The 23,470-nt window shown below is 41.9% G+C and overlaps 1 protein-coding gene across 4 annotated transcripts in view; it reads left to right on the top strand.

The window, feature by feature from the left end:
- CACNA2D4 (calcium voltage-gated channel auxiliary subunit alpha2delta 4) overlaps positions 1 to 23,470 on the top strand; it is a 256,717-nt gene that overhangs the window by 117,152 nt on the left and 116,095 nt on the right. For all 4 annotated transcript variants that reach the window (XM_040436631.1, XM_040436615.1, XM_040436624.1 and 1 more), the window contains exons 24-26: positions 254 to 346; positions 517 to 644; positions 16,546 to 16,626. In XM_040436631.1, coding sequence (XP_040292565.1) covers positions 254 to 346; positions 517 to 644; positions 16,546 to 16,626 — 302 coding nt within the window. The remainder of the gene's footprint in view (positions 1 to 253; positions 347 to 516; positions 645 to 16,545; positions 16,627 to 23,470) is intronic.

The following is a 23,470-nucleotide window of genomic DNA, read 5'->3' as shown; positions in this document are numbered from 1 at the left end:
CTGGTCCTTCTTCGCTATATATACTGGTAGACATATGCAGTGACGTGGGAGCAGGGGATGATGGATTTTCTAACTGGGTAGATTTGCCATTCAGGAAACTTGCATCCAATAGCATACTCACCTTGATTGGTGACCTTTTTTCGCCCTTTTGCCCCTCATTAGAGATGGATCAAGACCCAGCATCAGGGTATACACCTTTCAACCCCCTGACAGATTTTCCTCTGAATCCTGTATGTGTTTTCTTGCTTGGCAGACAGGATGATGGAATGGAAGTCGCCTTCCTGGGAACTCGTGCTGGACTGATCCGGAAAACCTTATATGTGGGTGCTGAACAGATGACAAACAAGTGAGTCACAGCACACCCCTGGAGAGTAGCAGAAGTATCATGTAATAATATCCAACCCAAAAAGATAAAACCCATGACCAGCAGATTCTCCATGGAAGGCAAAATTACATATTAAAATATTTTTCTTTATTTATTGCTCTGTTTGATTTGTGTATTTTTTGTCACTTTAGGAACTTTTTGCATTATGAGGAGAAAGAGAGTATTTTCACTATGGACCATTTCCCACTATGGTACAGAAGAGCCGCAGAACACCCTGCAGGCAGCTTTGTGTATCATGTACCAACAGACGAAAGCCCAGGTAAGATATTGTAGATAACTGGGGGAAGTTGTTCAATAGGCATCATTAGCTGAAGGGAAGAAGGTATATGTGGATTAGCACTGTCATAAATCCTTATATAATAGCTACAGTATATAAATATAGCTATAGAGAGTGCGATGTAGTTGAAGATTGTAGTTCATACTAATCTCCTATAGGTGGCATCCTAGAGATGTGGAACTCTCAAAATAAAACCTGCTTTCTCTGTGAATTGCACCCAAATGTCAATGTCTATCAGTGAGGGAGGGGGCTAGATACACAGTGGTCCCTCAAGATACAATGGCCTCAGGATGCAATATTTTCAACATGCAATGGTCTGTCCTGGGCCATTGTAAGTTGAAACTAGACTCAATTTACATAAGTCAGATCCAACCAATCAAAATGGCCATTTTTCTGGCCTGTCTGTGCCAGGAAGAGCTGCCATTTTATTTTTCTGGTACCTGAAGAAGCTCCTCATCAGTGATTTCCAACTTTGAGAATCTATTCCTTCTTGTCATATGCAAGGACTTACTGTATCTAAGGCAGTTATGTGCTTATAAATCTTTTTCTCCTTTCACGGCATGACATTTGGGGACTTTGAAACAGATTACTAGTTTTCCATAGAGCTATGGACTCAAGTTACAATGGTTTCAACATACAATGATTGCCCTGGAACCCATTGTAATTTGAAGGACCGCTGTTTTTAAGTAGGATGTTAATCTATTTTATGCTCTGAAATATTTACTACCATTATTTAACATTTTCAGGAAAGAAATTTGGGTTGAATTATCCTTAGGGTCCATTCAGACGTCCGTAGTTCAGGGTCCGCATCCGTTACGCAATTTTGCGGAACGGGTGCGGACCCATTGATCTCAATGGGGCCGCAAAAGATGCAGAGAGCACACCGTGTGCTGTCTGTGTCCGTAGTTCTGTTCCATGGCCCCGTAAAAAAGATATTTAGCATGTCCTATTCTTGCCCGCAATCGCGGACAAGAATAGGCATTTCTGTCACAGAGCCGGCCATGTCAAAATGCCAATTTGCCGACCGCAAAACATATGTGTGAATGGACCCTTATTTGTTGTAGGTTGGGATAAGTGAATCGACTTCAGATGAAACATTCGAAGTCGATTCACATAAAACTTTGTTCTAATACTGTACGGAGCTCCTGCTCCGTACAGTATTAGAACGAAGTTTTATGTGAATCGACTTCGGAAGTTTCATCCGAAGTCGATTCGCTCATCCCTAATGAAGAGTATTCCAGTGTTTATTTTTTTTATTTATATGTTTATAAAATGGGAAATCATCGAATCTTCTAATATACTTGTATTTAAAATTCTGCATACATACATTTTTTTTAAATCAGGCATTTAAAGGGAACCTGTCATCAACTTTATGCTGACCTCACTGTGGGCAGCATAAATTAGTGACAGAAATGCTGATTTCAGCGGTGTGTCACTCATGAGCTAAAAGTAAGTGTTTGCTGAAAATCAGCATCATAATCATTGCAGCCCAGGCCTTGAGAAGAGTCACATCTACCTGAGAAGAGTCCTGGTTATTCATAATCTCCTGCTCTCTCGCCTATCTGCTGATGAGGAGTTCTCTCCTAGAGAGAAAGGGGAGAAAACTATATAGAAGCCTGTCAGTCATCAGCAGGTGGAGAGCAGGGATTCCTGAATAACCAGGACTCTTCTCAGGTGGCCGGACTCTTTTCCAGGCCCAGTCTGCAATGATTGGGATGTTGGTTCTCGGCAACCACTTACTTTTAACTTATAAATGACAGACCGCTGAAATCAACTCACCTGTCTCTACTTTATTCTGCCGTTAGTATGGGCAGCATAAAGTTGATGACCGGTTCCCTTTAACCCCTACTGTATATGCAGTAGAGTGGTAGAGGCCATGCATCAGTCCTGTGTAATGTGCAGTATCCATGGCTTAACTGAAACATGCTGACACTGATGAGTCATGTCACACTCTTCACATCATATAATCCCTGACATTCAGTAAGCAGCAGTGTTACATGATATACCTGTGCTGGGTCAGCACACAGGACACATTCATGTGATAAGTACATAGGACTAGTGGTGGAATCCTGATTTTTTTAATATACATTTTTTTGTGTGGTTATTACAGTAACTACATGACTGTAATTGCATGGCTGACCATCTGTAGGTAATGTTGTAAAATGGCTGCCTGTCTGTAGGTGATGTTGCCATGTTGTTAATAAAGTTTTAAAACAGACACAACACCAGATCTGTTTCTACACAGATCCTGGCAGAATTGAGGTGCTGCTGCATGTAGTCATACAGTCCTGATCAAAAGTTTAAGACCACTTGAAAAATGGCAAAAAATCATATTTTACATTGTTGGATCTTAACAAGGTTCCAAGTAGAGCTTCAACATGCAACAAGAAGAAATGAGAGTGAGACAAAACATTTTTTGAGCATTCAATTAATTGAAAATAACGATTAAACTGGAACAGGCTGTTTTTCAGCTGATCCAAAGTTTAGGACCACATGCCTTTAAAAGGCCAAATCTGTGCAAAGATGTGGATTCATTGTCATTTTCTGTCAGGTAGTCACACGTTGTGATGGCAAAGGCAAAAAATCTCTCCCTTTTTGAACGTGGTCGGGTTGTTGAACTGCATAAGCAGGGTCTCTCACAGCGCGCCATCACTGCTGAGGTGGGACGCAGTAAGACAGTCATTTGGAATTTCTTAAATGATCCTGAGGGTTATGGAACAAAAAAGTGAATTGGAAGACCCAAAAAAATTTCATCAGCACTGAGCCGGAGGATCCAATTGGCTGTCCGTCAAGACACTGGATGATCCTCGACCCAAATTAAGGCCCTTACTGGTGCTGACTGCAGCCCCATAACCATCAGACGGCATCTGAGACTGAAGGGCTTCAAAAACAAAAAACTTCTTCAAAGACCTCATCTCCTTGAACGCTGAACGCCACAGAACTGCTCGTTTGGAGCACCAAACATGGGACATTCAAAGGTGGAAGAAAGTTTTATTCTTTGATGAGAAAAAATGTAACCTTGATGGTCCTGATGGTTTCCAACGTTACTGGCATGACAAGCAGATTCCACCTGAGATGTTTTCTACGCGCCACAGTGGAGGGGCCGCCATAATTGTCTAGGGGGGTTTTCCTTCAGTGAAACAATGGAGCTTCAGGAAGTGCAGGGGCATTAAACGGCCGCTGGCTATGTCCAGATGTTGCAGAGAGCATTCCTCATGACTGAGGGCCCTCGTCTGTGTGGTAACGACTGGGTTTTTCAACAGGACAACGCTACAGTACACAATGCCCGCAGGACAAGGGACTTCTTCCAGGAGAATAACATCACTCTTTTGGCCCATCCTGCGTGTTCCCCTGATCTAAATCCAATTGAGAACCTTTGGGGATGGATGGCAAGGGAAGTTTACAAAAATGGACAACAGTTCCAGACAGTAGATGGCCTTTGTGCGGCCGTCTTCACCACTTGGAAAAATGTTCCCACTCACCTCATGGAAACGCTTGAATCAAGCATGCCGAAACGAATTTTGGAAGTGATAAACAATAACGGCGGAGCTACTCATTACTGAGTTCATGTTTGGAAGTTGGATTTCTGTTTTGGGGGGGGTTATTTTTTTTTGGAGGTGTGGTCCTAAACTTTTGATCAGCTGAAAAACAGCCTGTTTCAGTTTAATCGTTGTTTTCATTAAATTGAATGCTCAAGAAATGTTTTGTCTCACTCCCATTTCTTCTTGTTGCATGTTGAAGCTCTACTTGGAACCTTGTTAAGATCCAGCCATGCTAAATATGATTTTTTGCCATTTTTCAAGTGGTTTTAAACTTTTGACCAGAACTGTACTATATACAGTGTATGTTCTACACCTCAGTACACTACTATTAACCTGTTATATACCTAAGCAGTTACCTGAAAGCCAGGTCACATGATACTTGTGCTCTTCATTTTACAGGAATAAAATAGGCCATACCATTTTTTTTTCTTTAGGGAGAGGCTAATGTATGACTATAATAAAGGTATGCAAACAAAATTTTAAATACATGTATAGTAGAAAATTGTTCAGTATCCTATTGTCTAAAGAAATAAATGTATTGATTAAAACCGGAATACTCTTTAAAGGGGCTGTCCACATTGGAGTAAACCTTTCAGTATATCTTATTATTTGTGTATAAGGCAGTCATAGAGGTGATGTACCCCATTGTACTCCCTCTTTATTAGCCACAGTAGTGAGATCTGTGGTGACATGTAATCTTTACTTTCTATGGACTATCATTACATAGAATGGGAACACTTGCCCAGCGTTTTCCCTGGCAATAGCCGCTGGTTACCAAGGGGAGAGGTAACAGCCCCCTTGCAGTTTGCTAGTGGGAAGAGACCTGCTGAATGAAAGAAGTGGTCCACTTTAACCACATTATAACTGTATTCAGAAATGTTATTAACAAGGTTGAGGCAATGACAACCTGCCATTCATTATTATGAGAAATGCTTGCTGTGGTCAATATATGGTGCAACACATCTGCCCAGGTAATACACAGATATCCCATAAGAGATTGCTATATTTTATGTGCAGTTACCTTTTAATATAAATGTGAATGTTTCCTCTACATGGAATGGACTGATGTCCAGATGGTCACATTGCTGTCTCCGTACACCAGGTTATATTTCAGTTGTATTTTCTGTCACCTCCCTAAATTCCCTTTTACAGATCATAATCCTAGCGACAACGACATTGCTGAGCCCTCCATCCAGCCACGCGGATGGGAAGAGCGGACTCCTGAGGGTACCTGAATGTCACTTATGATCCTCCTTCAGAGGCCATTTTAACCATTCAGACCCCAGTTCTACCATTTTCATACCCCCCCCTTCCCCATAATGCCATACACTGCCATATATCCTAGTCATAGGTGGCATTATCCTTACCAGTTTTACCCATTCTGCAATGTTCCATTGCAGTGTCATCATCATAGCTTCTCTCCGGCAACTCACATACTGTATAATAACGCATGGATGTTGCGTTCTGAGTGGTGAAACTCATCTGTACTCCGGCACGCCCCAAGTTAAAGCTGGACTAGGCAGACACAGTTGCACCCACTAAATAGCCCTAGATTTCGTGAGGATACAAAGACCACCCCTCCAACCTCCATTTCTAGTTCTCTTAGGTTCATGGGACGTATGTTTTGTGACTACCTTCAGCTGTGCTGTGTGACTTAGGCTTCAAAAAGTGTTGGATAATGGAACAAGGACAATAATTTTTTATTCAAAGGGACATTGCGAAACAGTTGCTAAATGTTTTTGCTAATAGGACCTTCCATTTACCATCTAAAGAGCCACATTATTAAGAGTCTTGATGGCCACTAGATAGTTTTGTCTGTATCCTCATGTTGAAAAGGCTATAAAGATGGTCCTCTAAATCCATTAAAAGCAAGCTCCTTTATTTTTACTGGGAAGAATACTGGGAACGCTGACACATGTTGAGCTATACCAGTTCTTAGTTTTCAGACTGCTATGACTGGTAAAGCCCAAAATGCATCAACATTTTCCATTATCCTAATATATTCATATAGGACTTGCTTCTGATAGATTTGGATAATCCGCCCTTTAAGAAAATCTGGATTTGTGAATTTGTAATCTGGCCTTTTCTGTTACTTGTGTACCAAGTTGTTTTTGCACCCCCTGATTGGTGTCTTGGTGCAGTGATTCTGGACTTAGTAGTGTTCTGAGCCAACTGAGGAGTTTTTGAAACTTTTTGCATTGCCCACTGGGTGTAGCTTCATCATTTACAGGCTTTACTATATATATTTTTTTGCTGAAATTCCTGTTTTGATTCTGAGTTATTAGTCATTTCTGACTTTTATGAGCCTTTGCAGTTCTTGACGTTGAACAAGACTTTACTTTACAGTAATTAGGGACCGTCATTCTTCTCAAATGCATTCCTTTGAAGAGAACATGTGCAAACATAAATCCACTTTCAGCTAGAGCTCAGCAGGAGAAACTGCCATTACACATTTATTTATTACAACCTACAATGTTTCCAGGACTAATTACAGTGTGTTAGGGTGGGGGGAACGGCAGCAAGTGGGAAAAATGTATAGATATTTTTTATTTTCTGACTTTTTCCACGTGACAATTACATGATGTTAGCAACACTGAAAACCTGAATGACAAATCCCTAGGTCTCCCAGTAATGGGACGGGCAGAAGGGGGTGGTAGAGTAGTATTAATTCTGTGCCATACATTAGTCTTAGGACTGAAGAAAACCTTGAACGTGTTTGGTCCTATTTTAGGAGGTTTATGTGTGCCTCCCGTGGCCGTATTGCGGCCCGCATACGGCGGGTCCGCAATACACGGGGCACCGGCCGTGTGCATTCCGCATCACTGATGCGGACCCATTCACTTGAATGGGTCCGCAAATCCAGAGATGCTGTGCGGAAGGAACGGAACCACGGAACGGAAGCACTACGGAGTGCTTCTGTGGTGTTCCATTCCGCAAAAAGATAGAACTTGTTCTATCTTTTTGTAGAACGGACGGATCGCAGACCCATTCAAGTTGATTGGGTCTGGATCCGTCCCGGCCGCCGCACGGAATGGAACAAATACATTCGTGTGCAAGAGGCCTAAAGCTGAAGCCTGCTCTCCCTGCATTTATTGGAGGCCATTTGGCACCAGTAGAGGTAAAATACAGAGTGGGTTTAGCATGCACGTGAAGCCTGCATTCCCTGAATTTAATGGAGGCTGTTGTGGCACCAAAAGAAGTAAAATATAGTGTGAGCTCAGCATGCATGTGGGACCTGCGGAGGTAGTATTTAGTGTGGGTTCCTGTCATTGGCGGACAGGGACAAATAATTTTGTACAAAATGTATTTGCCAAGAATCTCACATTTGTAACTGAGCATTAGTACATTTTCTATAGTAAGTTATGGCATGATTGTATTTACTTTATTATTTGTGTTTGCAGAGTGCTGTTGCATTATGTTTGTTTTTTCTTTTGCGCTTCCAGCCATGGCAACGTGCACCTGCGCACTGGGATGGGCTGACTAACCCCCATTTCCTTCTTTGCAAATTGTCAAAATGCTGCTGTTTACAGATCTAATGTTATTTGTCTCTATTTAGTATTGCGTGTAGAGTATTGTCCTGATATGAATGGCTAATTGGTCTGATTGACTCATTAACAACTTAGTATTGACTGTTGGTTTGTTAATTCATAAACACTTTGGGGGTCATTTATTAAACTGAAATATGCCTATAATAGGCGTATTTCAGGCGCAGATTGCGGCGCAACAGCTAGTTGCACTGCAATCTGCAACTTCTACCCTCTCATCCCAGATCTAAAAAAGTGGGCGTGGTGTGGGAAGGGGACGGGCTGGCAGACCCATCTCATTTACCATTTTCTACGCCTGTTTCTGGTGTAGAAAAAGGTATAAATGTAAGACAGCTCGGAAGCTGTCTTGCGTTAGAACTGGCGTAGGATCTGCCAAAGTTATGTACAGGCCGGCGTCTCTCCATAACTTCGGCTAAACCACCGCCATCTTAGGGGTTTATTAAGACCAGCGTCTAAAACACAGATCTTAATGAATATGCCACTTTGTTCTGTCATGAAGAAACGGCAGAACTCCTACATTAGTAAAATAAAAAAATATTTTTTTTTTATTTACCCATGTTGCAACATGGGTGAGTAAAAGACAGTGGGACAGGGTTACTAATCCTATAGATGGTGTATAATTAGCTAGACATTTTTGTCTAATTATTAGTTGGCTTACTTCGGGACAAAATTTTTCAAAATAATTGTGATGCAGTTTCGTTGTCAACTGTTGTAAATTAAAGGGGTTGCCCCACTAAAATATTGTAGTTTTCACACCAGCACCTGGGTCTAAATGCTTTTTTAACTGCATGCAATTAATAATTTAGCATAGCCACTTAGTTATTCAATAAAATGTATCTGTATAGCGCAACCTGCTGTTTGTTATTTTTCTTATTTCTTTGTCCTGCTCACTGAGATGGCCGCACATGCTCAGTTTCATCCTTCAACTACCTCCTAAGCTGTGATAGGGAGAGCATGGACACACCCACTTAGTTGCAGCAGAACAGACACGCCCCCAGAGCTATAGCAGAAAAGACACTCCCTTTGAGCTTTGAGTGTGATATAAATCCATCAGAGCAATGAATGGGGAGATCTCTGGATCCATGTGAGGTACAGGGCTGGTTCTGGTTTTGTTAGAAAGAGGTTGTCATGTACTATATGATGTCTGTTTTTTCATTTTTTATATTATTCATGGGATATAAAAATACGGGAAATACGGACATATGCAAACGGAATGCACACAGAGTAACTTCAGTTTTTTTTGCGGACCCATTGAGGTGAATGGTTCTGCATACGTTATGCCAAAAAATTGTGAATTTTTCCAGATTTTTGGTAAATTTATAATTAAAGGGAAAATATATTGACTCATATTTACCACTGTCGTGAAGTACAATGTGTCATGAGAAATGGCTTGGATAAGTAAAAGTGTTCCAAAGTTATTACCACATAAAGTGACACATGTCAGATTTGCAAAAATGGCCTGGGCAGGGAGATGAAAACTGTCCCGGGGTAGAAAGGGTTAAATAAATGTTTATGACCTCTTAGTAGTTTGGAGATAAGGGTTATTAGATCACTGGCACAAAGTGAAAGTACTAGTGACACAGTTAGCAAAACAGTTAACCCTTTGTGACAGAATGGCTCAATATTTTTAATAGGGTCCAATTGAAAATATGATTTAAAATGAGTAAAATGCAATCTTAACAAAAATTGTCTCCAAAGTTACAACTCCTTGTTGGGCTAGGATAATTTCTCTAAATCTAAATTTCTCTAAATCTAGATGTGCCAAATTGGATTAAATGCGGGCCACAGTTTTTCACTAACAGAGGAGTGCTGCTGATTTTTGGAGTATTATGTTCTCAGGACCATATTCTTACCAGTCAGTCAGCTAGAACAGTCTCCCGTGAACCTTGTAGTCTGTAATTTGTTGTAGGAATCTTGGGCAGAGACTCTTAACTTCAGTGGAAAATTTATTTGATTACTAGAGGATGGAGGAGAGAGACATGGAAACTGTTATGGATCTTGAGAGTAGAAGGTAGACTCAAAGGGAAGGAATAATTTGTTCAAACACTTTGAAAGAACAGATAAATTGTGGATAAAGTTCCTTAAAAGCTTTGAGGCTGAAATTCTTTGTGGAGCCAAAATGTATATTTCCTGGAGTGATGTTGGGGGTAGGACACTTGTGTTTGACGCTGGGGTGACCGAAAAAATAGTGAACAGTGAACCTAAGGTAAAAATTGAGATAAATGCACATAAATCATGGTAAAGATTTCATGGTCAGGATTTTTCCATCACTTGCTGGCTCTCAAAGCATCTCTCCAAGTGGGTCCTGCTCACATTCTAGGACAGGTTGCTGACAGTCTAAATAATTCCTGGAGAACCCACTTAGGATTTTTTTTGTTTTCAGTGCATTGAACAGTATCTTTATAGAGAAGGCTGTTTCACTGCTGCCACAACTAGATTCAAACCGGGGGGTGGGTGAGGTAGCAGGGCTCACTGACTTTCTTTATGGGTGAGTGGGGTAGAAGACTCAATGACATAGTTGTTAACATAATTTTGGACATTTAAGTCCCACTCCCAGGAAAACCCTAAAACCACCAGGAAACGCCCACGGACTGTTTTGGGGTAAATTTGTACAAACCACACCCTCTTCCTTTCCCAGGATAGTTACAGCTATGCTATTGGTGAGCAGAGGAAGCAGGACTTGCAAGTCTTCTCTGTGAGTGGACTGGGAAAGCAGAGCTTACAGGCTTTTGTAACTAGTGGATGGGGAAGCAGGACTCATATGATTTCTCTATAAATGAAAGCAGGACTTACAATCTCTCTTTAAAGCTGCTTTCACACGAGCGAGTTGTACACTCCGGCCTCAGAGCATGAGTATAAGACAGCTCCCGTCCTGAACTTCTAGCACTGGTGGGGTCACGTAGCATTATATTGATTCATGATGCTATGTAACCCTTAGGCCTCTTTCACACGGGCGTTGCTGGAAAATGTGCGGGTGCGTTGCGGGAACACCCGCGATTTTTCCGCACAAGTGCAAAACATTGTAATGCGTTTTGCACTCGCGTGAGAAAAATCACGCATGTTTGGTACCCAAACCCGAACTTCTTCACAGAAGTTCGGGCTTGGGTTAGGTGTTTTGTAGATGTTATTATTTTCCCTTATAACATGGTTATAAGGGAAAATAATAGCATTCTGAAAACAGACTGCATAGTAGGTGATCAATTGAGGGTTAAATAAAATAAATAAAAATTAACTCACCTTCTCCTCTTGTTCGCGTAGTTCCCGGTCTCTTCTTTACTTCTTTAATGATCAGCTGTGGGCTAAAGGACCTTTGGTGACATCAGATCACATGCTCCAATCACATGGTCCATCACCGTGGTGATGGACCATGTGATTGGAGCATGTGATCTGACGTCACCACAGGTCCTAGCCGGTAGTTCATCTTTTAAGAAGTAAAGAAGAGACCGGGAACTACGCGAACAAGAGGAGAAGGTGAGTTAATTATTATTATTTTTTTTAACCCTCAATTGATCACCTACTAAGCATTCTGTATTCAGAATGTTATTATTTTCCCTTATAACCATGTTATAAGGGAAAATAATAAAGTGAATAGACTGTCACCTAGCAACCATGCGTGAAAATCGCACCGCATCCGCACTTGCTTGCGGATGCTTGCGATTTTCACGCAACTGCAGGCCCCATAGAAGTGAATGGGGTTGCGTGAAAATATAGAGCATGCTGCGATTTTCACGCAACGCATAAGTGATGCGTGAAAATCACCGCTCATCTGAACAGCCCCATAGAAATGAATGGGTCGGTATTCAGTGCGGGTGCAATGTGTTCACCTCACGCATCGCATCCGCGCGGAATACTCGCCTGTGTGAAAGGGGCCTTACAGTTCTGGAATTTTCTAGATAACAGTGATAGCATTATGTCACTATTATCTAATACATTCCAGAACTGTAAGGGTTACCGTACATAGCATCATAAGTGTGACCCCGCCAGTGCTAGAAGTTCAGGACGGGAGCTGTCTTATACTCAGGCTCTGAGTCCGGAGTGTACAACTCGTTCGTGTGAAAGCAGCCTAATAGTGGGTGGTATAAGTAGGACTCACAAGCTCTTTCTATGAGAATCAAGGAAGTAGGACTCACAGGATTTTTCACGGACTTGTGGAGGAAGCATGATTTAGTCTAACTCAATGAATGGGCAGAGGAAGCAGTACTCACAATCTTTCTTTATGAGTAAGGGGATAAGCAGGACTCACAGGCTCTCTGACAGAAGAAGGACTCATAGGATGTATGAGTGGGCAAGAAAAGCAGGGCACACAGGCATTCTCTTTGTGTGGGGGTGTGGAAGCAGGAATCACAGGCTTTCTTTATGAGTTAGTGGGTGAAGGAAGACTTAGAGACTTGTTCTGTGAGTGGATGAGGGAAGCAGGACTCTCAGGCTTTTTTATGATTCGGTGGGTAAGTAGGATTCACAGGCTCTCTTTACGAGTGGGGAGGGAGCAGGATCCCTATGAGCGGTTGGCAGAAGCAGGACTTATAGGCTCTGTGAGTCAGCAGGGGAATCAGGACTCACAGGATTTCTTAATGAGTGGGCAGGAGAAGTAGTACTAGTAACGTAGTAACATAGTACATAAGGCCGAAAAAAGACATTTGTCCATCCAGTTTGGCCTGTCATCCTGCGTGTTGATCCAGAGGAAGGCAAAAAAAAAAAAAAGTGAGGTAGAAGCCAATTTTCCCCACTTTAGGGGAATAAAAAATTCCTTCCCGACTCCAATCAGGCAATCAGAATATCTCCCTGGATCAACGACCCCTCTCTAGTAGCTATAGCCTGTAATATTATTACGCACCAGAAATACATCCAGGCCCCTCTTGAATTCCTTTATTGTACTCACCATCACCACCTCCTCAGTTCCATAGTCTCACTGCTCTTACCGTAAAGAATCCTTTTCTATGTTTGTGTACAAACCTTCTTTCCTCCAGACGCAGAGGATGTCCCCTCGTCACAGTCACAGTCCTGGGGATAAATAGATGATGGGATAGATCTCTGTACTGACCCCTGATATATTTACACATAGTAATTAGATCTCCCCTCAGTCGTCTTTTTTCTAAAGTGAATAACCCTAATTTTGATAATCTTTCAGGGTACTGTAGTTGCCCTATTCCAGTTATTACTTTAGTTGCCCTCCTTTGGACCCTCTCCAGCTCTGCTATGTCTGCCTTGTTTCCAGCATCCCAGAACTATACACAGTACTCCATGTGTGGTCTGACTAGCGATTTGTAAAGTGGTAGGACTGTGTTCTTATCACGGGCATCTATGCCCCTTTTGATGCAACCCATTATCTTATTGGCCTTGGCAGCAGCTGCCTGACACTGGTTTTTGCAGCTTAGTTTGCTGTTTATTAAAATTTCTAGATCCTTTTCCATGTCAGTGTTACCGAGTGTTTTACCATTTAGTATGTACGGGTGACTTGCATTATTCCTTCCCTTGTCAGTGTTAAACCTCATCTGCCACTTCTCTGCCCAAGCCTCCAATCTATCCAGATCCATCTGTAGCAGTATACTGTCCTCTTCAGTGTTAATTACTTTACACAGTTTAGTGTCATCTGCGAAAATTGATATTTTACTATGCAAGCCTTCTACAAGATCATTACTAAATATATTGAAGAGAATAGGGCCTAATGACCCCTAAGGTACTCCGCTAGTGACAGTGACCCAATCTGAGTGTGTACCGTTAATAACCACCCTCTGTTTTCTATCACTCGCTAACGGGATTATATCGGGTCGGGAACCAACCCTAAGTAGCATATAACTAGGCCGAGATACAAGAACAGCGCAAGATTAAATTATATATTTAATTGCCTTAAGGGCGCACTAGACATAGCACTATATACACAGAGAAGATATACAATGGTCAGATGTGCAAATACAGATGACGTGGTACAAACAGGATTAAACAGAGCAAAAGTCAGTTACGAGGTGGATGAGTAGTCGTTTGTTTTAGGATGATGAGTTCTTTAGTTGCTGTAATCCTTAGCTGTAGTCACATGGGGGCAGTAATGTCAGCAGTTCTAGGTCTCCCCAAACACATTACTCGATGTGGCCCCCTTCAGAGAAAGATTCTGGCCTGCGTAGGTCTTTTCACCTGTAGTCGGCAACTCCCCTCCCTCCTCCTGGGAGGACCCCTTTGTCTGGTAAAGCAACTCAGACTCCAAAAACCCATTATGGATCATAGTTCCTCACCGGAAGATCACAGGGAGATGGTTCTGGCAGCATCGTATCCGGCTAAAAGTGGAGATCAAACATGGTGCTGTTATTAGGTTCCTACTAGGAGATCTCTGTATCTCCCCTTCCTGGCACCCGACCCCCAAGCGGCGACCAGGGGCATGTCCGTCTTGGTCCCAGGGTCACAGATATGTAACTGGTTTATGCCTGTGATGGACGGGCAATTTATAATTCCTTATGAACCCCCGGTTCCATGATGTCTGATGGGTTCTTTTGTTCTGATGACCAACTCCGCCCCCCACCGGCATTCATCCTGCCAGAGAGGTTGAGTTGCCAGGGTGGCTGAGTGGGGTGTGAACTGTAAACATGTGGTCGCCCTTTGAAGCAAGAACCCCCTGTGGAGTTTTATTTCCTCTGCCCACACCTAGAGCAAATGGCAGGAATAAAATCATAACTCCACATTCCTCACAGTGGCAATCATAAATCTGGAGTGTAACTCATTAACATAGCTAACCACATCCACTTTTCCACCCATATTACAAAAACTGTAGTGAGTGGTGTAAAAATGCAAAAAGTCTAAAAATTTAGCACAAGTGAGTTTAAAAAAGTCGCAAAAGCCTTTTTGACTCCAGAATTCTGGAGTGAAAGTATGATAAATCAGGGCCTCAGTCTTTTGCCTCATTTACTCGTCAGTGTTTTGTTCAGTGACTTCCATCAGTGATTGTGAGACAAAACCAGGTGCAGCTCTAAACACAGAACAGGTGCAGATCTTTCCTTTATACCTTACATCTGTGGAGGCTCCAATCCTGGTTTTGGCTCACAATCACTGATGGAAATCACTGATCAAAACACTGATGTGTGAATGAGGCTTTTATCAGTGGGTGGGGCAAGCAGTACTCCCTGTCTTTCTCTAGTAGTGGGTAGGAGAAGTAGAACTCACAGTAATTGGGTGGGGGAAAGTTAGGCTGCGTTCACACGGGCGAGTATTCCGCGCGGGTGCAATGCGGTAGGTGAACGTATTGCACCCGCACTGAATCCTGACCCATTCATTTCTATGGGGCTGTTCAGATGAGCGGTGATTTTCACGCGTCACTTGTGCGTTGCGTGAAAATCGCAGCATGCTCTATATTCTGCGTTTTTCACGCAACGCAGGCCCCATAGAAGTGAATGGGGTTGCGTGAAAATCGCAAGCATCCGCAAGCAAGTGCGGATGCTGTGCGATTTTCACGCATGGTTGCTAGGTGACAGTCTATTCACTGTATTATTTTCCCTTATAACATGGTTATAAGGGAAAATAATAGCATTCTGAAAACAGAATGCATAGTAAGTGATCAGTTGAGGGTTAAAAAAAATAAAAAAAATTAACTCACCTTCTCCGTTTGTTCGCGTAAGTCCCGGTCTCTTCTTTACTTCTCAAAAGATGAACTATGGGCTAAAGGACCTTTGGTGACGTAAGATCACATGCTCCAATCACATGGTCCATCACCGCGGTGATGGACCATGTGATTGGAGCATGTGATCTGACGTCACCAAAGGTCCTTTAGCCCATAGTTTATCTTTTAAAGAACTAAAGACCGGGAGAACTACGCGAACAACAGGAGAAGGTGAGTTAATTTTTTTTATTTTTTTTAACCCTCAACTGATCACCTACTAAGCATTCTGTTTTCAGAATGCTATTATTTTCCCTTATAACCATGTTATAAGGGAAAATAATAACATCTACACAACACCGAACCCAAACCTGAACTTCTGTGAAGAAGTTCGGGTCTGAGTACCACAGTCGGTTTTTTATCACGCGCGTGCAAAACACATTGCACACGCACGATAAAAACTGAACATCGGAACGCAATCGCAGTCAAAACTGACTGCAATTGCATTCCTACTCGCGCGGGTTTGCCGCAACACACCGGGACGCATCCGGAACTAATCCGGACACGCTCGTGTGAACCCAGCCTTATACTTTCTGACTTTTTCTAAGTGAAGGCAGAGGAATCAGGACTCAAAGGGGGTCATTTACTATGAATCCCATGCTAGAAACTGGCGTAAAAATTCTCATCTATTTGAACACCATTTTTCCTATATTTAGGTGCAAATGATGTTTTTATGCTGCCCTCACCACTTTATGAAAAGGGGGGATGGTGTGGGCAGGGCCATTGACCCTGGCACATTTACTGAATTCACATAAGCAGGACCCACTTGCCTTCTCTATAGGTCCTGGTAATATGTACACAGTTTATATGAAATAAAATTCTGAATAAAATAATAGAAAACAATATATATTTTTTTAACTGAGCCCCTCTCCTGCTATCATATGCTGCCCCCTCAATACAGACCTATCTGCGGAAAAGAAAATTTAACAGAATTTTATAATACAGCGATATTAGTGGATAGTCTTTATTTACAGCAGTAAACTGTTAGGTCTAATTAATTAATAAAAAATTCTACAAAAAGTGGTTTCATAAAACGCAAGCATTTATTTTTTATTTTATTTTTGCCTAAAATGTCGACCGCATACATTTTGATCAGACGCATTACTTTTCATTCTGTCTCCCACAGTGATTGATATTTGGCTTTGATGTCTTTGCAGATGGAGTTTACAGGCCAGAAGTGGTGACGGTCAGTACTGCTGTATCGGTCACCGTCCACAATAAAACTGCTATTGCTGCAGGTAGGACCATGTCTCAGGTTCTTATTTGTTTCACTATCATCTTGTAATTTTTTCCAAAAGGACAAAATACTTTTTAGTTCACAAGAAGTTTTTCCAAAATTCCAGTATTTGGTATACAGTTTTATGTGTTTTTCCCTTTGAAAGTTTGGGAAAATGTGTAGCAATTTTTTCATTTCCAAATCGAGCTAGTGAACAGAGACTGGCTCTGGGTGCAATAGTGGCAGTCATCACACTGATGCTCCCCAGGGTTGGGGCTGGGTCTGATGTTGGGGTGCCTTTGGTGTTATAAGTTTGGTGTCGGTGTAAGGCAGGAGATGTATGTGCAGTGACTGGCTTATGGTGCTGGAGTCAGTAACCAGGCCAGTTGTAGAAATAAGACAAGTCTCTCTTCACTAAAGTGCAGAATTGGAGCTGTAGTACATCCAACAGTATTAAAACACAATTCCAAACAATTCACAGTGTAGGCTATAGGCTAGGATGAAGATTGTAGTACTCCTTATCTCTAGCTTTCCAACGTCTCTTTCTTCTCTTCAGAATCTAAAGCTGGCAATTACACTCTTGCAAGTCTGACTGTAATTCCCAGGCAAGGGGTACAGGATTGAGATACGGTGGGACGGATCTAAATTCAACACCCTACTTTTTACAAGGACCGAGTTAGGATTATTAACTGTGACTGATCCATACAAAGATATGCTGGCACATGACAAGGCATTAACATATTAAATAACATTAGATAACAAGAACACTTTACAAGTACCCTATTCTGGGGTACTGCACATGTGCTGTCCGTCTTACAAAAGTCATTTTATTTTGATGCTTCATTTAGAGACAACGAATTTCCCTGATTTTAACTTATGCATTAGAAGGGAAATTCAGACCTGACATTAATGTGGATGTCCTCCTTCAAAAACATTTTGAATCGTTTTACTCTTAATGGGTCCAAAAATCTGTCCAAAGTATTTATAAGAAAAAAAATTATGTCTACCTAAAATCACCACTAGGTGGAGCTCACTGCATACAGACTTCCACAATGCCTGTTCAGCTGTCTGCGGCAAGCTTTTATTGTGTTACCTTATGGATTTGTGATGGGAAGCAGGAGATTTGGACTCTGCATCAGAGAAACAAACCTCATACCCCTGAAAAGATAAATTATGGAATTAGAATGTATGTATAGAAACACTCGCACTAGTCCAATTTGCTCTGTCTTCACACCCTGTTCTTGAGCTCAGACACTGATCTGCCAAATCTCATGGGAGTTGTGGGAAGCTATGGTCCACTTTCAGGGACTGCTCTTAACATATGCAACTCGCCACCCCCCAGGGCCCTATCGCGTCCCAGGCTTAGTGGAATGCTGAGTCGTGTGGTGCGGCCTATATGTGTCACGGTGCTCCTACCTGGATACAGCGGGACCCCAGACGTAGACTCCGAAGCAAATAAAGGGGGAATTGTTGAGTTAGGGGATGAAGAATAACTTTAATCCAGACCTTGGTAAACTTTAACAGCAGCTTAACTTGAGTAAACTTGATCTCACACAATATTCAGGCTTTTCTTACATTCAGGCTTTCTCTTGGTTCCAGCAGGCTTTGGCATAAACTGGCAGTCAAACGTGATAACTCTGCTTTCTCTTTTTCTCTGCTGGGCTGACAGGCTTGCTTAATAACTCTGCTTTCTTTCTCTCTGCTGTGCTAAACTCTGCTTGGGTCTGGTTACTGGACTTTTGTTCGGGTCTGGTATCCTTGGATTGGGGTGCCTTCGACTGTTATTTCCCTCTTGACACTCAGTAAAATAAATTAGCATGGAGTCCGGGTGCTCTACAAGCTACTTCCCTTTTGTGGCTCCTGCTCCAGCCGAAGAACACTTTCCTCTGGCTGCTACTACTTTCAGGTCTTCTCAGCTCCAATATGGAGTCTAAGGCCGGGGCCCCTTTCACACGGGCGAGAATTCCGCGTGGATGCAATGCGTGAGGTGAACGCATTGCACCCGCACTGAATCCGGACCCATTCATTTGGGGCATTTAATGGGGCTGTGCACATGAGCAGTGATTTTCACGCATCACTTGTGTGTTGTGTGAAAATCGCAGCATGCTCTATATTGTGCGTTTTTCACGCAACGCAGGCCCCATTGAAGTGAACGGGGCATGCGTGAAAATCGCACCGCATCCGCACTTGCTTGCGGATGCTTGCGATTTTCACGCATGGTTGCTAGGTGATGATCGGGATGGAGACCCGATCTTTATTATTTTCCCTTATAACATGGTTATAAGGGAAAATAATAGCATTCTTCATACGGAAGTAAATTAGGGATGGATGGGTTAAAAAAAAATAAAAAAAAATTTAACTCACCTCATCCACTTGTTCGCGCAGCCCGAATTGTCTTCTTTCTTCTTCTTTGATGACCTGGGAGGAAAAGGACCTTTGGTTACGTCACTGCGCTCATCACATGGTCCATCATCAAGTGGATGAGGTGAGTTTAATTATTCTTTTTTATTTTTTAACCCCTCCATCCCTAATTTACTTAGCATTCTGTATTAAGAATGCTATTATTTTCCCTTATAACCATGTTATAAGGGAAAATAATAAAATCTACACAACACCGATCCCAAACCCGAACTTCTGTGAAGAAGTCCGGGTTTGGGTCTGGGTACTAAACATGCAGATTTTTCTCACGCTCGTGCAAAACGCATTAAAACGCTTTGCACTCCCGCGGAAAAATCTTGCATTTTCCCGCAACGCACCCACATTTTTTTCCGCAACGCCTGCGTGAACCCAGCCTAAGGCTACTTTCACACTGGCGTTTTGGTTTCCGTTTGTGAGATCCATTCAGGGCTCTCACAAGTAGTCCAAAACTGATCAGTTTTGCCCTAATGCATTCTGAATGGAAAAGGATCTGCTCAGAATGCATCAGTTTGCCTCCGTTAAGTCACCATTCCCCTCTGGAGACGGACACCAAAACGCTGCTTGCAGCATTTTGGTGTCCATCTGACGAAACTGAGCCAAACGGATCCGTTCTGACACACAATGTAAGTCAATAGGAACAAATCCGTTTTCTATGACACAATCTGGCACAATAGAAAACGGATCCGTCCTCTATTGACTTTCATTGGTGTTCCGTCTTGGCTACGTTAACGATAATACAAACGGATCTATTCTGAATGGATGCAGACGGTTGTATTATCAGAATGGTTCCGTCTGTGCAGATCCATGACGGATCTGCACCAAATGCAAGTGTGAAAGTAGCCTAAACTGGCACTAACTAGAACTGCAACCCCTCCCTTCTGGTAGGAAGCAGGCCTGGCCCACTTCTGCCCAAAAAAGGGGGAGAATGGAATGGTGAGTTCCATTCTATCTATATATCTGTCTCTCTCTCTCTCTCTCTGCCATATACGCTGACACCTGCTGGTGAACCAGTCATATTACATGAACAAAACAGTTGCATAACAGTAATATCAATGCACAATGGTGAAGGACCTGGAAATAAATACACAAATAGCATTGGTGTTAGCAATAAAAGACAGTAGCGGAGTGAAAGAACAGTAACACCACTCTGGGGTGTTACACATATCCCATGATGCCTTGCGCTGTGGGCTTTCCAGAACAACAGGCAGTTTTTTGAAAATCCAGCATTGCTACTATGAACACATGAAGCTATGCACGGCGGACCCAAGAGCTAACATTCTGTTTTGGTTGAGTTAGGGTCAGATGGGGGCAGGGGCACAGTATGTGCGATTAGATGATGTAGAGAAGCTAGACAGCCTTGACAAGGATGGGTGCCTATGTGGAGAGGATTCTTGTAGCACAAAGCATGTGTTACACATCACTCTGGACCTAACAGTGAGGGAGACGTGTCCAGCGGCTGTGGCCGAGGGAGGGGCAGCTGTCAAGAGTGGCTGGTCAGGCTCTGGCAGCAATTGGATACAGCTGTGAACTTCTGCTCCCTATGATATCCGGCTGGCAGCCGCAATTGTAGCTGTACCCTGAATATTAGTCCTTAGTGCCATGTGCTTTAACTACTGTAGATCCTTTACTTAGCTCTTTATCTAGAGTCTTTTCCACTGTTCTGTCTGCTTCAGGGAAAGCTGTGTGACTGCCAATATAGCTGCCGTTACAGCCAATGCAGAGCTTATCACCTAACCAGATATCTGTCATGGCAGAAGTAAGCAGATTCTCCGCTCTTTTCACCATACCATGGTATCAGTTGGCAGATTTTCTATCCAGGGATTTAGGATCGTTGGGTGACAGTCTGTGCGGCAGCTGAACAAGTCTCACTGACTGACACTGGAGGGAATTTGCTCTGTCTAGGATACACACCTGCACCCGTGTGTGCCCTGCAGATTTTGGATGGTTTTCCAGGCAGTGTTATGTCCCAGATGCTGTGGGTTAGAAGCCATGCGGCTGACTGAGGAATATTATTGCCTGGCATAGGGGTCTAGTGTGATAGCTCATCCCTGGCTTCAGGCTCTACTGCTAAGCCTCCGCCTGTCACTTCCTATCAGATATGTGTTGCCAGCCTGTGCTCTGCGCGTGTCATGTCAGCAGAGAAACGTCTGCTACGCGAGAATCTCAAGAAAGGTGCCGCACATATAACATGATGTTTAATAACTGTTCTGTGATATTGTCTACCTTTCAATGTTCAGGCCGAATGTATTCACCAAAAGCTTCTCGCTTACATCACTCAGTTCTGAAATATGTATAACTTATACCAGTTGAACATATATAATTACATACAGAAGATGCCCAGGTTATACCAGCATGCCGTATATCACTATATACAAGAAGATGTATAACTTATACCAGCTGTACATATATCATTATATACATAAGATGCCCAGGTTATACCAGCATGGTCCATATCACTATATACAAGAAGATGTATAACTTATACCAGCTGTACATATATAATTATATACAGAAGATGCCCAGGTTATACCAGCATGCTCCATATCACTATATACAAGAAGATGTGTAACTTATACCAGCTGAATATATATAATTATATACAGCAGATGCCCAGTTTATACCAGCATGCTCCATATCACTATATACAAGAAGATGTATAACTTATACCAGCTGTACATATATAATTACATACAGAAGATGCCCAGGTTATACCAGCATGGTCCATATCACTATATACAAGAAGATATATAACTTATACCAGCTGAATATATATAATTATATACAGCAGATGCCCAGGTTATACCAGCATGCTCCATATCACTGTATACAAGAAGATGTATAACTTATACCAGCTGTACATATATAATTATATACAGGAGATGCCCAGGTTATGCCAGCATGGTCCATATCACTATATACAGGAAGATGTATAACTGATAACAGCTGTACATATATAATTATATACAGAAGATGCCCAGGTTATACCAGCATGCTCCATATCACTATATACAAGAAGATATATAACTTATACCAGCTGAATATATATAATTATATACAGCAGATGCCCAGGTTATACCAGCATGCTCCATATCACTGTATACAAGAAGATGTATAACTTATACCAGCTGTACATATATAATTATATACAGGAGATGCCCAGGTTATGCCAGCATGGTCCATATCACTATATACAGGAAGATGTATAACTGATACCAGCTGTACATATATTATTATATACAGGAGATGCCCAGGTTATACCAGCATGCTCCATATCACTATATACAGGAAGATGTATAACTGATACCAGCTGTACATATATAATTATATACAGGAGATGCCCAGGTTATACCAGCATGCTCCATATCACTGTATACAAGAAGATGTATAACTGATACCAGCTGTACATATATAATTATATACAGGAGATGCCCAGGTTATACCAGCATGCTCCATATCACTGTATACAAGAAGATGTATAACTGATACCAGCTGTACATATATAATTATATACAGGAGATGCCCAGGTTATACCAGCATGCTCCATATCACTGTATACAAGAAGATGTATAACTTATACCAGCTGTACATATATTTTTATATACATAAGATGCCCAGGTTATACCAGCATGGTCCATATCACTATATACAAGAAGATGTATAACTGATACCAGCTGTACATATATAATTATATACAGGAGATGCCCAGGTTATACCAGCATGCTCCATATCACTGTATACAAGAAGATGTATAACTTATACCAGCTGTACATATATTATTATATACATAAGATGCCCAGGTTATACCAGCATGGTCCATATCACTATATACAAGAAGATGTATAACTGATACCAGCTGTACATATATAATTATATACAGGAGATGCCCAGGTTATACCAGCATGCTCCATATCACTGTATACAAGAAGATGTATAACTTATACCAGCTGTACATATATTATTATATACATAAGATGCCCAGGTTATACCAGCATGGTCCATATCACTATATACAAGAAGATGTATAACTTTTATACCAGCTGTACATATATAATTATATACAGGAGATGCCCAGGTTATACCAGCATGGTCCATATCACTGTATACAAGAAGATGTGTAACTTATACCAGCTGCACATATATAATTATATACAGGAGATGCCCAGGTTATACCAGCATGGTCCATATCACTGTATACAAGATGTATAACTTATACCAGCTGTACATATATAATTATATACAGGAGATGCCCAGGTTATACCAGCATGCTCCATATCACTATATACAAGAAGATGTATAACTTATACCAGCTGCACATATATAATTATATACAGGAGATGCCCAGGTTATACCAGCATGGTCCATATCACTGTATACAAGAAGATGTGTAACTTATACCAGCTGTACATATATAATTATATACAGGAGATGCCCAGGTTATACCAGCGTGC

The sequence above is a fragment of the Bufo bufo genome, chromosome 1 (assembly GCF_905171765.1).
Source record: "Bufo bufo chromosome 1, aBufBuf1.1, whole genome shotgun sequence".
Lineage (NCBI taxonomy): Eukaryota > Metazoa > Chordata > Amphibia > Anura > Bufonidae > Bufo > Bufo bufo.
The sequence above is the reverse complement of the archived record's forward strand: the minus strand, read 5'-3'. Positions and strand labels throughout refer to the sequence as shown.